This window comes from Neolamprologus brichardi, chromosome 7 (genome assembly GCF_056152115.1).
Source record: "Neolamprologus brichardi isolate AB-2024 chromosome 7, ASM5615211v1, whole genome shotgun sequence".
NCBI classification, from domain to species: Eukaryota; Metazoa; Chordata; class Actinopteri; order Cichliformes; family Cichlidae; genus Neolamprologus; species Neolamprologus brichardi.
The window spans coordinates 60,230,340-60,247,770 of record NC_142110.1 but is presented as its reverse complement, the minus strand read 5'-3'; the positions used below and the strand labels follow the sequence as shown (position 1 = coordinate 60,247,770).

The following is a 17,431-nucleotide window of genomic DNA, read 5'->3' as shown; positions in this document are numbered from 1 at the left end:
TCTACATGTCTGAATTTAAATAATAATTTTTTGTTATGTTATTCTTATTTTTATTGTTTATTCTTAAATCGTGACCAGACATACCCCCTCGTACATAACGCTAAAATTTAGAAAATTCTTTGTACTGTACTGCTTTTTGATTAATATTTGAAATTCCTGGAGAATTCCCTGCCCGTGATGCTAAGCTCGATTTTTGCAGTTTGTAATCACTGACCCACTGCAGTAGTTTCCTGGGTGTTATTGCAACATATAAGAATGATAACAAATACTCAGATCCACCGTCTTATGTTATAAAATAAATCTTTTATTTTTATCAAAAGTTGATCATGACAACAATATAATGCGCAAATGGAATAGACAGCAACAGAGTATATGAAAAACTAGTGCAAAAGAAAAATCACAAATACAAAAATATATTGCACTTGGTAATCTGAAGTTTTACGTGGAAGAAGTCATGTTTGGACAACATTCTCAATTTGATATATGCAACTGTAAACATTTACCTTTTATGCTTTGCCTTTGCCTTTCTTTTTTTTGCAAGCACAAAGCTTCTGGATAAATCTACAGCGAGAGAAGCTCTAGTTTAGAGCTGAAACCAGCAGGCGACTTGTGGTATTTTATCTTAGTTAGTTGCAGTTGTGCTTTTTCTGTGGACCCAGTTGGGGTTTACATCTGGTCTCTAAACTTTCTTTCCCTCACACACACACACACACACACACACTATGTGAGCTCTAAACGCTCGAGGTGGTCGTTGATGTGACACATTTCTGCATCAGTGATGCCATCTGTCTTTTTTTTTTGATGAATTTTCAATGAATTTTCATCTTTGTTCAGGGGGGACAGTGGGGACAGTGGCAGCTTCAGGCCACAGTCACAAGTTCAGCCATCTGAACTACTGCAGATAGCTCTTATCCTGTCACTAATGTGCCCATTTAGAGTGAAATATTCTATGTATACATATACATATATATATACTGTAGCGTATAGGCCTGCGGCAATCTGCAGTATAGAAAACCACTGATAGTAAAACAGTAATAACGGCATGTGCAAAATTCACTGTGAGGCAGGAGGAGGCTTCTTCTGACCACTTGGAGTAGTCTTTGTTCTCTGCCTTGTCAGAGTCATAAAGTGGTGTTAAAAAACTGTCTTTTTTTGCCATGTCTTGAGCACACGATATGGTGGATCCAGCACGGCTTGAAATCCCTGGTCCATCACTTCAATGGTCACCAAATACTCTCTCAGCTGATTTTCCCCGGGTCAGGCAGAGTCCAGCCTTATTTACGGTGATATATAATCTGGTGAGAAGCTGGCTGTGTGGGCCAGGTGGCTGAGAGCAGCTCTGTCTTTTTGTGCACAGGCTTCAGCGATCCCGGACTCTCCTCAGCGGGAGGGACAGGTGTCAGGTCTCCTGACCTCCACAGTCCCTTGCACCTCCAACGGGTCAGGATAAGGATCGACCTAGAGGGTGGAAGGGGAAAACGCAGCTTTATGACTACAGGATCCTCGTGAAGTGATAACTATAACATTGAAAAAAGGTGAAGTTTGTTTTTGTGAGGCAAATGTATTTTTGTGTGTTATTAGCCTTTATTAGTTGCGTCTACATCTTGTACCCACACAGGTGCTGCTTCCTAATTCTGTTTGTTAGTGATTTCACTTTGTTTTGGATAGTTCTGAAAATCATAAAAGTGGTTCAAATTTTATTTGTGAATTGGGCTCACTGAATGACACATTATTTTAGATGTTTTTGTGTCTTGTCTGGATATTTTTTGTACAAAGATTGGATTTCATTCTAGGTCTGTTTATGTTGTTTGGGCACTTTTCCTGTGAGGTGACGTGTGTGTTTGTGTGTGTTTGTGTGTGAGTGTGATAAAAGTACCTCCGAATACAGTGGCGGAGGCAGATATCTGAACTCTGTGATGTATGTTAGCAGAGATCCGCGGTCCTCACCCTCTGCGTCAGACCTATCACATCCCTGCAGATAATCCTGCCTGTGAGACTCTGATATGGCCAGATCGCTGTAGCTTGGTGGAGCTGCAATAAACAAACAGGCGTAAGTTGACATTCTGTACCCTGTGCACATAAACATGCATGCAAGCATCTGCATTTACAGTATATACCCTCAGGTCTCTCTGGCAGGCCCAGCCAGCTCAAAGTGCTGCAGTTGCTGCTGATGCTGGAGGTGCGGGTGGTGCAAGCATGAAGAGGTATGGTGCCTATCACCAACGGCAATGAGAGTGACAAATTCAAACCACCTGGAATGTCCACGTACACCTGCAAGCAGGAAGGAAACATGCAAAGGAGACAAGTGAATGAATGTTTTAGTGTTTTAAAAGCAGGTTTATGATGAGTTTACTATTGTTTAAGGTTATCTGTACATCACAAAGAACTAATATGTCTTTTGTTTTTGTACCAGCTTATTAGCCAAATAGTGCTAGGGTATTATAAAAAGGTTCGTCAGTTAATCAGTTTATATAATCAGTTAGTCAGATGTCAGTAGCAAATAATTGTTTTTCTTTTGTTTTCTTTTATTTTTCGAAGGCATTTTTCATTGGATTTTAAATATGCTTAAGTCCAACTTATTTATCAAGTTGACTTTGAATGGAATATGCAGTTTTATCAGACAAATGTAACCTTGCAAATATTCTGTATTCTGAATCCTTTGTTTTATGCTCCTGTCAGTGTCCCTGAATAAAATCAGCAAAGGGAGGCTTGGCATCATATTTCATTTAACATATGAAAAAACATGTGAACTCACCATAAGGGCATATTCTACTTTGATGATGGGACAGTCAAGGATGGAAGGGGACACAGGAGGGATTTTGAGCAGTTTTCCCTCCCAGCTCTGGCTCTTCCCTTGTGGCAGAGGATCTCCTCGCACATTAGACACCAGCTGCTGGATCTCCTTCCCCTTCCCCTTAGCAAAGAAGGTCTGAGTCTGGTAAAGCGCGGCCTTAGGGACCACAACGCGTGATGAACAGTTCTCCACCTCAGCAAAGATTTGGATTGACTCACCTTGGAAAGAGGGGAGAAGAAATCAGTCTGTCAGACTGAGAGAGAAGCAAGATAAGTGAATTCTCAAAAATAGAAGAGAACACCTGGGGGAAGTTGTAGGAGGTGTGGCTTACCTGGTGTGTAGCCCTTTCGCTCTATTTTGGCACTGAGGGAGATAGGGCCTGAAGCACAGAACCAGCAGCACAGCGTTTTCTCCTTTGTACCAGCCTGAGGGGCCTGTTAACACATATGATCTCTTTAAACTGCTGGCAAAAGATTTTAAAGAAACAGCATTCAACTCAGAACCTGGACCCTTTAAAGGAGCAGTTTGACATTTTTAACACCACTGTTTTCAGCAAGAGAACAATGCAGCAAAGGAAGAAGAACTAAGAGTAACACCACAATAAAAGCTGTCTATCTTTTTATTTGTGTGGATAAATAACATGTTACTTGTAGATGTGCTAGCAATGTTTCCAGTCTTAATGCTAAGCTAAGCTACACGGCTGCAGTGCACTGGGAGTCATACGGATCTGAACTTTCCTAGTAAAGTGAACAGGCTTACCAGCAGCAGGGGGGTGTTGATGTCGATGTGTTCAAACACAATGAACTCCTTCTTCACTTTGACGGGGAGCAGCCATGGACGGTGCAGTTCAGCTTTCACCCAGTACCTCACACTGCCATGCTTCCCTTCAAAGGAAGTCGCCAGAGCCCTGAGAAAGAAAAAGAAAAGACGGGAAGGGAGGACGATTAAAAAGTGTGGGTGGTCTGTGGTTATGCTCTGTGTGCAAGTTCAACATCCTTTCCTTCAGAACAAGAACCAGTACAACAAGTCCTGGTACTCAGAAAAAAAATAACTGAAGGTCAGCGTCTCTTACTGCTGTCCCTCATTTTTAAATATACTATCAAAACCTAGGGGTCAAATACCTCCAAAGGTTCACAAGGTAAAACTCAGGGTCCTGGTATACAAATCTGTCTCTAATCTTTGTTTAATCTTCAAAAAAAAGAAACAAAATTAGGTAACTGTACCTGTCTGGGCCTTCAAACAGTTATATAAACAAAACCATGTGACAAATACAGACGGCAACAGATACTTTGCTTAAAATTTGCTTATAGACATCTGAAACATGAAGCCTCAGCTGCAGTTACACAGGTCACGGAGCAGGTTCATATTCGTAAGCGAAATCTTTATTTCAAAAGTAACCAGTAACCACATTATTGTGCCTCTATACTGATACTATTTATTTATCCATACCCGCTCCACCCCCTTATTTTCCTAATTTTGTATTTCATCAGATACATTTTCCTGATTACAAATGTTTTGTTATCCAAGTTTCAGATTTTTTACATCATCAACAAGATTGATGTATCTCTCAATTACTTTGGTTATGTGAATATTAGAAGATAGTATCTGTGGAAGATATGTTTTTAATGAGACAACATCAAGAGTGGAGACGGCAGTTAGGTTAATGTAGATGTACCGAAATAAGACTGATTTCTAACTGAAAAGTTTTATGTAATGTGAAATATTAGCTAATGGATACCACCATGGCAGTTTTGTATATTTTTGTGTTACAACAAAAACGTATTAGCTTAAAAATGTTAATTATACATAATCTTGTCCATGATGTGGAAGCACTCATTTGCAAAAATGTCCAGTGAAGAAACTAAATGTCAATTTTGGATAATGTGGGAATAAAATAGAAAACAGCTCCTCAAAAACACATTTTTCTCTGTGTTGCGTTACATTTAAGCAGAAAATAATAACAGAAAATATTAAAAAACAAAAAAACAAACAAAAACAGGAAGTAGAGCTCATTCAGTTTTCTTTATTAATGTATGCATTTATTTCTTCACAGTCTTGTCAGCAACCATGTCATGAACATGTTTTGACATCACATTTCTTCTTGTTGATCTTTGAGAATTTTTTTAATCCTTTTGTTAAATTTTGATTTCTAAAAACAATTTTGTGAGTTTTCAATACAGTTTTAATGCAAATTATGTAATTAAATGACCTAAAATCAGGTGATTAGCCTTTTAAATAAAACTGTGTGGAATAACTAGTTCACTGACATGAGGCAACAACTAAAGATTGTTTTATTGTAACAGGACAATAGTTCTAAATCTTAGGTTTAATCTTCAAATGTTTCTTCTCAAGACTGTAAAATTGTAAAACCTCAGCTCTGACGAAAATAAAGTGAAATGCAGTGAAGGGCAGAATTAATGATGAAATTCTCATGTACATGTACTCACATCTGAGGCAGGTTGAAGCTGAAAGCAAACTCATGTAAGCCTGGGTGCAGGACAGTCACGCCCTCCTCTGGACAGTCCTCATCTGAAAGACAGAGAACACTGAGACTGAGACTGAGTACACCTGCACACTGCACCTAGCCTCCTACATTTTGGTACAAGCTATGGATGCACAATGTCACGTAGCCTTATTACACAATGAACTCCAATTCACCTCAGAGGGATTATTAAACACACACATGTACACACACACACACAAAGAAAGGCATTTGATCACGAGGACAAAAAGGTTTGGAGATAAAAAAAAAAAAAGGGACAATTGGAGATGGAAAAATGTCCATAAAAGATTTTTTTTTAAAGCAAAACTGCATTTGTAGCTTCCAGATATGCTGCTCTTTGTCATATTAAACTTTGCTATCAGCTGTTTTCAGCCTCTGAAACAAACAAGCCCTGCTTTACCTGTGCCTGTAGGGTATTTACAATAGAAAGCACCATGAGCCAACCATACTTCTAGATAAATAAAATTGAATTGGTCTTTTATGCTTAATATATTTGCTTTGTTGGTCAATCACAACAAGAATTAAAGATGCAACCCTGGAGACCTTCTGAATTTTATGAGGTTATGCCCTAAAAAATGGGTTGTTAGCTATATCTTACACTTTTTGGGAAGCACTCACATCCAGTCTTCTCTCTACCGTCACAAAATTTATTGAGAAACTCTAGTAACAGTTGTTCTGCTTGAATGCGAAAAAGCAGCTTGTTTGCGGTGTCAGAGGGCTGCCAAAGCAACACACCCTGTGGGAGAAGCAGCACTTCCTCATTTCATCTCTTTTTGTTTGTGTGTGATATTGCGTCTAAATGCTCCCGCTGAACTTCAGCTTCCTTCCACCTCAGCTCTGCTTCGACCTCAGTCTCTGCTGTTTATGTATGTCTGTGTTTGCTATGAGAACTGTCATCAACGGCCAGTGTGTGTGTGTATGTCAGTGCGCGTATAAGCGTGCGCCCTGTCAAGTCACCGGCAACACGGAGCAAGCAGGAGTAGACCGGTATGAACCAGACTGAGCAGCTTCCTTCAGCTGGAAACTCCAACGCACGCATTACAACTCGTCCTCCCATTGGTGGACAACGTGACATGGATTTGCAAGTCTCGCTCTGATTGGTTCAGCCCCGGCAAGCCCCTGCCCACATTTAGCCCAGCCATGTGGTGTGTGGCATGAAAGAGGAGAAGGTGGGGGAGGTAGAGAGGAAGGGTGTTATAGACACAGTGACAGCAAACTCCAGGTAACCTGCCGCTCTCACGCAAACTCTGAAACCACTGAACGGATGAAGGAAAAATGTCCTCTTCTACAGTCATGCCCTGTTATCAGAAGACACCCAGCTAGTTTCATCTTTCTTTTCTGACAGGCACTTTTGTGCTTAGAGAAAAGAGATATGACCCACGTAGAAGCAGAGTGAGTGAGAGTTTAGTGTTGAGGCTTAATTTTACCAGCTGAGCTGAAATAATACTTAAAGTACTTTTAGCAAGCAAAAATGATGATATGTCTGCAAAGTCACCTTTTAAATGCGAGTGGTTACATCATTAGACGCTGGATATGTTCTGGTTTGGTTGATGTAAACTGTAACAGCCATTATTCAACTGAGCAAAGGATGACAATAATAAAACTGGATTTTTTAACAGGAGATATGTGGAATATCCTGCCCTTTCATTATCTGCCCAAACCTGACTATATCCAGTCACACTTACCAAGAATTTTTTTTAAAATCAATGAAATGACAAATAAGCCGCTTAAATTGAGTTTTCTATCTACTGATTAAAAAATTGCATTTGTTCAAAAATACTGACAGACCTTTAAAAACATACAACGACTGTTAATGGTAAGTTAATCAGTTAAACTTAAAAAATTGCAAATATCTGATACTTCAAGGCTCAGACTTTTGAAAATGTGTTACTTTTTGTGTTGTCACACTATTGTACTGTGATTTGGTCAAAGTGAGATCTGCAAAGAGGCCGTTTCGAACTCCAGGATGTTGTAAAGATGTCTTCAACTTACAACAAAGAGCCAAGCTGCATCTCCTGGAAGCTCATGAGATTTTTTGGAAGTCTTCAGAGACAGCCACCAGGTGGATGCAGCACTTTGTTTAAGTCTAAATACTCTGCCAGACCTGTGAAATTGTCTCTTTTCTTATTGACCTTTGACCTTTCCACCATCCATCCTTGAGTAAACAAAGAGCAAAAGCTGTGCCTCTAGACTGCTGGGAAAAGAAGCTCTGTCCACAGACCAGACTCCTGCAGGCTGCATCCTTTCAGTTTTGAGATTATTCATCTTCCCAACCTCTAATAATTAAAAAAAAACCTGCTGAACAGACAGTTAACGTGTGACCTAAATGCTTCATGTGACATGTTTTACTCATACCCAAATCATCTGGTCCTCCAACACAGGTATACAAGTGTTAGGAGCAGCAGCTGATTTTACAACACACACGCGCTGAGCGTCAGCCTGGTCCTCCCCCCTCCCTCTCTCGCTGGCAGTTTCTGAACAGGTTTGAACCGCTTCTAACAAAGGGAGTTGCCTGTGCTAGCCTAGTTGAAGATGTCATCAGTAAAAAGGTCCTTGTGCCATTAGTTCAACCAAAATGTTGCTCTAAAACACGAAGCGCCATGTTTTCGATTTTGCTCTTTTTCATCAAGTGTTTCACTGGAAGATTTCAACTTTTTCCCTCCTCACTGTGATGACAACATCCAGACAGTCCACATATAAAAGCAGACTCCCTCATCCCTTCGCGTATCAAACGTTTGCTTTAATAATTGGTTTTAAGTGAGGATGGATCGCGCCTACAGCTGCTGCATCAGTACCACTGCGCGGAGGGTCCCGGTGTTCTGTGGCTCTGGCACATGACTATGCACTCCGCGTTAAGAAAGTTTGGGGACGAGCTTCTGTCAAAAGTTTGCAGTGATCAGTTGCGCCGCATCACTTCACACAGATCACGAAACAGCAGAAGAAAAAGGAGCAACTCCTTACCTCTCTCCTCTCCTATCAAGGTGTCGTAATGATGCAGATATTCCACCTCCTCTGTGTAGTTCTGAGTATAAGCCGTGTTTGCTCCGGCGTTTCTCGACTCTGTCCACCGGACCTTGGCGACTCCTCTCGCGGTTATGTCCAAGCTCTTGACCCGCACATCCCCAGTGACCTCCACAACAACCCTCCCCGACACCAGGTCTCCTCCGGAGAACACCGGCAGGTTGTTCTCATTCAGACTGTCAAAGTAGATCGCCAAGGCCCTCACTTTGCCCAGTACCATGATGACAACGAATAGACAAGTAAACAGGATGAGGAAAAGTGTCTATGGAGAACAAGTTGTGAGTAGAGCCGTGTGGCACAAATGCATGCGCCTCGCTCCGGGTGCCCAGCGCAGAGCCGGGTCTGCGGCTGTCAGTGATGGCTCATCTGGTAGCTGATGGTCCGCAGGAGATCTGCGCCCTCCTCCTCCGAGTGCGCCTGTGCTTCTCTACCGATCCTCGCTGGCGTCTGCTTCCAGCGCTGCGCTCTTAAAGCTTCCGTGCGCACAAATGACCTCACTGAGCATGTGCGCACGAACTGGCCAGCCTGCTTACACAGAAAGGAGCACGGCTCAGCCTCCGCCGCTGACATAATACGACTTACAGACAAGACGTTTGCCAACTTGTCCCCACAGGGTTTGTCACAAAAAGAGAGTTTTTAAAAATAATCTTGGAACGATAAGACGGTTTGTGGAAACGAATACACAGGCACGGTGTGCAATAAAGAATTGAATAAACTGTTTTAATGCTCCCAGTTCCTTATTAATGTGACGTATTGTCACTTAGACGATTAAGTGACTGCTGCAACAGGCATAGGCCATATTTACTGAGGTATCAAATGGCGATTTAAAAGCTATCGTTTTACTTTGTATTATTTCTACCTTTTTAATTTATGTTTTAATTTATTTTTTATATCCACCTTGTAAACCGCTCTTGGGTGACTCTGTCTTGTAGCTACAGATGCCTTTTCTCAAATGGCAGCAATTTTTTTTAAGTAAACATCCCAGAAGTACTGAAGACCGTTTTTGTAAAGATGATTAATACTAAGCTAACTTAGTAAACCTGCTGTAAAATAGACTAAAAATAAGAAAACGAGATCTTAAGACATACATCTCAGAACATCAACACCCTGCTGCATGCAGATGATGATGTTTTTTCTACCTGGCAAAGACTGATATGGAAGTTTCATAAAAGCTGACAACAGCGATGAAGTGTATTTATGAGTGGCTGACTAAGTCATCTCTATTACAAACAACTGTTTGCATGATTCTATCAAAACGACCAACATCAAGACTATGCTCTGATGTTGTTCTGAAAGGACAAGAGCTTTTTACACAAATTTAAATATCTTGGTGATTCCACCTTATCATTTGAGAATCATGTTAAGAACATATCATGTGACCTACACAATATTAGACAAATTAGATCACCACTGCCAAAAAATGCAGCCAAATTGTTTCTCTTTTCTATGATTTTATTCTCATATAGAATACTGTTTCAGTAATTGATCAGTGGCAAGTACACCTACTTTAAAACCAATATAATCTTTATTTATAAAGCCATTTAAAGTGTTAGACAGCAAACCATTTCCCTTCAATATGTTAAAAAAAAAGTGTTAAAATGTAAAATATTTACGTTAGCTTTTTCTGTTTATAAGGTAGAGCAAGTCCATGCAGGACTGGTTGGGGGAGTTTGTGTTTAAATGCAATATCAATTCAATTCAATTCAATTTTATTTATATAGCTCCAAATCACAACAAAAGTCGCCTCAAGGAAATATCAATGGAAGAGTATCCAGAGGGGATTGTGCAATACCTTTTAGACAAACAACATTCAGTAAACAGGTGTTATCAGTTAAAGGTAGTGAGTTTTGGAACAATATTCGAGCTGTAATAAGAGAATTTGCTGCCTTCAACACATTTAAAACTAATCTCAAACGATGGCTAAAGAGGAACCAGATTCAAGATCACTAGCTTGATATTAATATGTGTTATCTTTAATGTTGTATGTTTTTATTTATTTGTTGTTTTCTGTTTCATTGTATTATAACATTCTTGGTTGTAATTTTATGTATTTGTTGCCTGGATTAGATTGTTGTACATTGCCTGATGGCGTGCTAAATTCCTTATTTATTGTTTTTGTCTGACCTGCCAGGGACTGCAGATGAAAAATAGACTTTTAGCGAATTCTAGAATATTTACATTTATCCACTGTCCCTTTTAAATAAATAAACTATTGTCCTGTTGATGACCCAGTTTTATCCAGGCTTTAGCTGCCAAACAGATGGCCTCACATTTGACTCTAGAACACTTTTGTATGCAGAGGAGTTTATGCTCCACTCAGTGACGGCAAGGTGCCCAAATCATCATCCCTTCACCAGCAAGCTGACAGTTGGTCTGAGGTGCTTGTGCTTTTTGGTTTTCTCCAAAGGTGCTGCTGTGGATTCTCGACAAACATCTCCACTTTGGTCTCGTTATTCCAGAAATCTTGTGGTTTGTTCAGATGTAGCTAGGGATGGGAATCAAGAACCGGTGCTTGTAGAGAGCCAGTTCCCAGTAGTTCTATTCGTTGGAAGTGTTAGCCTGCCTATCTATCCTGCTTATCGATTCCACTTGCACATGCACTACAATCAGCTGAATTAAGTGTGCGTGTTGGAGAAGCCGATTCAATTCAATTTTATTTATATAGTATGAAATCACAGCAACAGTTGCTTTTCCACAACAACAGGTCATTTTACAGAGAAACCAGAAAGTAATGTAACAAGAATTAATGAATTACTTTCTCCTGGGAGTACTTAAGTAACATAATCCATTACTTTTAAGAAAGTAAGTAGTAGAACACTTTCTTGTTAAGCGAGACCTGCCCTCCGCTTGGAGATTGCACAGTGATAAATTTACAAAAGAAAGAGCATCTCATAAATTAACAGGCATTAAAGTCTTCTTCTTTTACTCTAATTGACGGGGAATGACAGATTCCCAGGAGAGTTTTATAAGTACTGAGGGAAGAATTGGTACCATTATTGCAAAAGATTTTTAATTATACTTCAAAACAAAGAGTCCATACCCCCAGAGTGAGGCAGTCATTTTGGTTATTCCCAAGAGCTGATCTAAATAGAGTCTGTGTGTGAGTACCCTGAGTGATGGGAGTTACTCAGACCATGGCCCAGATTTGTAGGCAGGGTTTGGGTGTGGAGTGCTGATGTTTGTTAACTGTCCAAGTGGCCCAGGAGAAGAAGCTGTTTGTGAGGTTATAGCTGTGTAGTCATTGAGGCTGTCTATTCTAGTCTTTTTGTTGTTGGGAGTGATGCTGGAGGCCTTCAGACAGGTGGGAATGGTGCTGTGAGTCAGGGAGAGGTTGAACAACCTGGTGAGGATCCCTGCCAGTTGGTCCCACAGACTTTGACCTATAGCATACCAATGTGTGGCGCATATTGACCAGTCAGTGTAACGAGCCAGGATTTAAAAAAATATACACAAACATACCATTCTAACAAAAAGACTGGAGGAAGTGATGCCCTTATTAATTGATGAGGATCAATCCACATTTAGAGCTCAATGTTATTACAATAAGGGAAACGGAGTATAACATTTTTCTTCAGGCAGACAATACCATGATCAGAATTCAGAACGAGGAGTTTCTAGATTAATTAACTTGTTGCAGATGCAGGGTATACTCTTAATATTAATGTTTAAACTTCCCCTAGTCTCTCAAGCTATGAAATACTAGGAGACCTTGGGAGCTACTTCTATATGTTATTTGGGTATAAGATTATGAATGCAGTCAATTTTTATTGAAAATTATGCACATATCAATAAAAAGAGAAACAAGGCTCTTGATAGATGGGCTCTCCTGCCATTAGAACTTGAGTAGAATAATGGTGGGAAAAACTAATATCTTGCCCAGACTGCTCTGTTTGTTCTAGTTTTGCTTATCCACATCCGTGATTATCAGTTTAGAGAATAAGACAAGGTGATAAATAGATTCATTTAGAAAGGTAAATTTCCTGGTGTGAATTATAAGCTCTCCATTATGACACAATGAGGGAGGGATGGACTTACCAAAGATTATTATTTATCAGCACAAATAAAACTGTTATACTTTGATGCAGTCAGAAAAGAGGAAACCCATAGAGCTGTCTTTATTAGACAGGCCTCTGCAGATGTTTACACAGTACCATAAAATGTGCATTTTATGGCAACCAAGAATTTATATATTATCGATACTAAAATGATCTCAGACAGATGTGAAGTTCCTCATCAAGATTTCTTCTTATATCTCCAATTCAGACATTACTTTGAAAAGAGTATCAAAGGACTCATATGAAGTATATCAACTATTACATTATTACATAGATGGCTTCTTTCACTCCTCTTTGAGTGACCCACACCTGTTTTCACACCTTAACTCATGTGATTAATCAGACGATCAATAGCAGGTCAAAGACATGAAAGGACGCTCCCAATAGGGCTTAAATCTGGGACTCTCCACCAATTGCTCATAGAACTGAAGAAGCTTTTCAAATGAACCATTTAAAGCGATTCAGTGGACTTGAATGACTGGAATTGCAATAAATAACTGAAAAAATTGGGGTGTTCTAAAACTTTTGACTGGTAGTGTATACAGTATATAATAGCTGAAATATCCCAAACATGAAATAAAATAAATGTGTTTATACTGATACACATGGAAGCTGTAACCTATCCCAGGTGACTTTGGGTTAGTGGCTACACGCTGGACAGATTCATCACAGGGCCTTTCTTGCCATGTAAAAGTCTTCTAAATGCTTGACATGAAGATAAAAGTAAGTCTGTCAATTCAAAAGCACAAGAAATAAAAGTTTTACTTCTTTCATAATGGTAAGATAAAAAAAACAACAACATCCCATTCTCTGTTTGTTTGTTCATCCCCAAACTGGTCACTTCTGGGATCTTCTGTTGATGAAAAGAGATTTCCTTCTCACCACGGTCTCCCTCTCTCTTCTCACCGTCCTCATAGGGGATTGTTGGGGTTTCTGTCTAATCCAGTCTTGACCTCACAGTTCAAAGTGGCCTGACATTCAATATTTTGGTGCTATATAAAACTGAGCTCAAATAGATGGGCAGAGAGCAAAGAAAAGACATCAGTTAAAATCTGGCTTTGCACAGTTTTGCCTGTTTTGGTACTTCCTCATTCAGCATGTGTCTGTATGCTTTCTAAACTAGTTTGCATGGAAGCGATATAATTATTCACATAACTTTCTTGCATATTGGTATGGTGCAGGCTTCTGTTGCAGCTTAAATCCACTGTTTTTTCACATTTCACACCCAGAATTATAACAACAAGATTTTCTTAAAAACGTAAAACTGAAATATAATAATGTATTCAGAGCTCACTCCGCAGGCTGCTCAGTTAAAGCAGTTACTTTAGCAGTGATTACATCAAGTGATTACAACAAGTGTTGATGGGTTAGTACTAGCAGCTCTGATCTCTGACCTTCAGTTTTCTCAGAAGTGCAGTGTCACGGTTTTCTCCAGACATGGCACACAAAGTGAAGGCCAAATAATTAAATCCCTGGCTATTTTAAGTCTTTCAGCAGTTTTCAGTCATTTCAAGTCTCATTTTTTCCTCCTTTTCAAACTTTAAACACAAGGCACACAACACCTTGTGAAGGCAATCATGCTCACATCCCAAGTCTCAAATTTTTCACTAAAAACTCATCAGACAGGCTGTGAGAACATTTGATCAGACTGACAAACTGAGCTAAAAACATTTCCTGTATACATTGATTTTCTTTCAGGTGAAGTTGAGAGTATATAATAATGTTTCAGTTAGCTCCCACTTTCTTCTCAAAATGTAGCTTTTTTTTATGCTAGTGAATTTAAAATGTTAGCACATTTAGTTCAGTTTTAGTCAACTAGAAGTCAACTGATACTTCTTGTTAAATTGACTCCAACACATCTTCTACCATCCACCATGACTTAAGGGGTCCCCCTGCTGGTAGATAAATACAAAGCCGTTACTGGCAAAGGGAGTTAAAACTCAGAACCTTGTTGCTGGAGTATTGAGATGGTAGTGCTAACTACTGCCATCCATTTATCAGTGAAAGTAAATTTTGAAAATAATCTTTTAGTTGGATGTTTGAGTTACAATCCTACCCCAGTGTTTCTTTGTGCTACAGTGAACTACTTAATAAAAAGAAATCACTGAATTAATTTCATAAACCAAAATTTGCAATAAAAAGTCAGAAGACTACAGCTTAAAAACAAAATTTTTACTTGCAACACAAATCTTTGAAATTGAAATCTTCTACTTTACTTTGAATTTAAGATTCACTTTTCTCATTAACAGTTTTTTCCTTGTGCTAATTTACTGAAAGTTAAAAGAACTCATTGGATTTATTTAGTCTGTCAAACATTATCATCACTGACAGACTGCAGGCAGTCACTGTTTCACAAGAAGTGAACAGGAAGGGTGTAAATCTGTCGGCTTCATGGTTTAGGCTGTTTTAATTTGACCAGAGAGAATCCAGCTCCCCCAGGCCTGTTCCCAGTAAGCCCTATTCATGAGTCCCTCTATGTAGACACTACTTACCACCTTTGGAAATATAATGAATCTTTCTAAGGGATCTGCTCAAGCTCACTTTGTAAACTGCATATCAGACACAGAAAGCCATGTGGGTCTGTGTAGAAATATATTTTGCCAGAGGAATGCTACACACTTGATACAGTCTGTCCTACTTTTGGCTTCATTCCAACCACAGTAATTACAGACAGTGCAACAGGAAACAGACAGAGATAATGTGCAACGCGACAGACGTAATGATCTGGTGGTAAGAGTAAACAGTATCAGGTCAGTGCAGTTTGCAGAGATAAACACATTCAGCACCTTGCATATAATTTCTGTTCAGTCATGCAAAACACATATAACCAGCAGCTTACGCAGACATGCAGATCACATCATGAAAACACGAGTGATTAAAAAGAACAGATGACGAGTAAGTCGAGTAACACTAAGATGTGGTCCAAAAAGGCAAAAACACAAAAAGAAACAGAGAAAGCAAACTGGAAGAGGTGAGAAGCAGACAAAAAGAAAAAAAAACACTGAGCTGAGATGTCAGGATTTCATCTGTTTCCTGAAAAAGATAATATTTCCAAATAGGAGATTTTATTTACTGTAGGTGTATAAATGAATGCAGCTCTATCTTCAACATAGCATGGGACGCTGGCATCCTGTTTGAAATGGCACAAACATGTTGAGAGAAATAAAAAAGCTGGAGATGCAATGCTTACATGCAAACAGAAGCACATCATCATTACATGCAGACTCTGGGACACACTATACATGTATACTCATGACAATCATTATTATTACCACAGCACAGTTACTTAGTTTGTGTGCAGAGTTCTTATGAGAAATGAGAGAGATTAAAAAACATGAACAAGTTTGTCTTGTCTTTTAAAAGATTTAGAAAATCAGTGTCCTTCCTCAGTAACAAAAAGAAAACACTTAACAGTTACAACTTCTCCTAATAATTAAAATTTACAAGAAACATATAAACAAGATAGTTGACATTGTTTACAGCTAGCTCGGGTTTGTCCTCCGGCGTTTGCTGGGGCTCTGCCCGGGGTCAACTTTCAGCTCGTGATACTGCATCTGTCCATCAACACAAACAGATAATACTGTGACAACAGACAGACTCCAGCTCTGGTTCATACAATATAGAATCTACCTAGAGCAGCACCAGTGACCTAATCTAGCAACACAGTCCCAGCTTCACTTTCTTACAGAGAAAACACTGAGCGTTCTCTCTGGAAACAGCGTGGTAGCATGAAGGGGAAATGCGCAGTCAGAGGTTGAGGGTAGCTGAGGTTGAGGAAATTCATTCTCTGAATGATTCCTAAGAGTTTAGATGGAGCACAAGAAAATCCAGGAAAGTCTCCCTCTGAAAAACCACCACATAAACCTGAAACCTGTGTCTAACCACACCTGTACAAACAACCACAGAGTATAATTTACTAATGTGTTTTAATCAGGTTACATGTGTGTGTATGAGCAGGTCTCATGTTATCTTCTGTGTGATACCTGTAGGTGTTTATTAAAGCCACACACAACACTAATGCTCAGGCAGCTGTCGACAGCAAACAGGACACCTGTGGTGATTATGTGCTTCATCTATCACATAAATGTGACTTTAAAATGATTTTCTATGAGTTTAATGAAGATGCAAACACAGTAAATGACAGCTGTGTGATTCACTTAAATACTGTTCTTCCAATATGTTGAAAAGGAAACATTTCCAGTATTAACTGTGTCCATGCAGTACACTGACTGAGAACTCAGGGACTGAGGCGTGAATGCCTCGTGAATGACAGCCGTTGTAGCCTGAGGATTTGTTTTGTGAAAATTCCTGTTCTGAAGTTCTCCTACATACGATGTACCTCTATTTACATGCATCCTTCATGGATTACAAAATTACCCACCACTTGAACATCAGAGGGGACTCTGGAAAGGAAGTCAAGAAGCTCGTTGTTGTCGATCATGTATGGATCACGAAGTTTCTTGGTGAACTTATTCACACCTGCAAAAAAAAAAACAACTGTTTGAGGAATAGCAGAGACCAAGCAGTCCAAGCTGAGACTGAGTCACCATTGTCCATTACATGATATAAATACAACAACACTAAAGCAAGATCTACAAGATCTTTTTGGTAACCATCAAATCAAGTTGCTTTGATAAAGTCCCATGTAAAAATGCTCATTTGCACTATGAATTAAGATGGTTGCAGCCTGGTATTTTAAAGAATGCCATAACTAATATAGTTTTTATTCTATTACTGTGTTGGCAATAAGTAGCAGGTTTCTCTTCCAGGAAACTGCTTGCTTTAAAAGCTAACTCTACTCTCACAAATATGGTCCAAAAACCAACATGGTTAGCATAAATCATTTAGAACATAGAGCCCAGAAACCAGTGAGTGACATCATGGAGGCGCTTTTCCTCATTTGATAACATCCATCAGATAGAAACATTAAAAAAAAATATGAGCACTAAGTATTTCATTAAACATCTAGAAGGGCAGAGACCTCATTCCCCTAAAGCCAGTGCCATATTTCATAATTTTGAGGTAAATGATCTGGAGCCTCACAAAAATGTAACTGAA

The 17,431-nt window shown here is 39.4% G+C and overlaps 2 protein-coding genes across 2 annotated transcripts in view; both read right to left on the bottom strand.

Moving 5' to 3' along the window:
• Positions 1-283: 283 nt before the first annotated feature.
• arrdc3b (arrestin domain containing 3b) lies at positions 284-8,791 on the bottom strand. The gene is made up of 8 exons (XM_006797356.2): positions 8,259-8,791; positions 5,242-5,323; positions 3,554-3,701; positions 3,126-3,228; positions 2,756-3,012; positions 2,118-2,271; positions 1,877-2,031; positions 284-1,458 (listed from the first exon to the last, which is right to left on the bottom strand). The coding sequence occupies exons 1-8, from the start codon at positions 8,536-8,538 to the stop codon at positions 1,381-1,383; spliced, it is 1,257 nt and encodes a 418-aa protein (XP_006797419.2). The 5' UTR covers positions 8,539-8,791; the 3' UTR covers positions 284-1,380.
• A 6,627-nt stretch (positions 8,792-15,418) lies between these two features.
• mctp1b (multiple C2 domains, transmembrane 1b) overlaps positions 15,419-17,431 on the bottom strand; it is a 37,427-nt gene continuing 35,414 nt past the window's right edge. The window contains exons 20-21 of the mRNA XM_006797355.3: positions 16,755-16,852; positions 15,419-15,927 (exon numbers count right to left, since the gene is read on the bottom strand). Coding sequence (XP_006797418.1) covers positions 15,856-15,927; positions 16,755-16,852 — 170 coding nt within the window. The 3' untranslated portion in view covers positions 15,419-15,855. The remainder of the gene's footprint in view (positions 15,928-16,754; positions 16,853-17,431) is intronic.

Bases quoted from the DNA above. Each gene is read 5' to 3' on its own strand.
- arrdc3b (XM_006797356.2), bottom strand. From the start codon at position 8,538: ATGGTACTGGGCAAAGTGAGGGCCTTGGCGATCTACTTTGACAGTCTG. The intron at 3,229-3,553 runs GTAAGCCTGTTC...ATGTGTTAACAG, and splicing joins TCAACACCCCCCTGCTGCTG to GCCCCTCAGGCTGGTACAAA. The intron at 3,013-3,125 runs GTAAGCCACACC...CCTCTTTCCAAG, and splicing joins GCGAAAGGGCTACACACCAG to GTGAGTCAATCCAAATCTTT.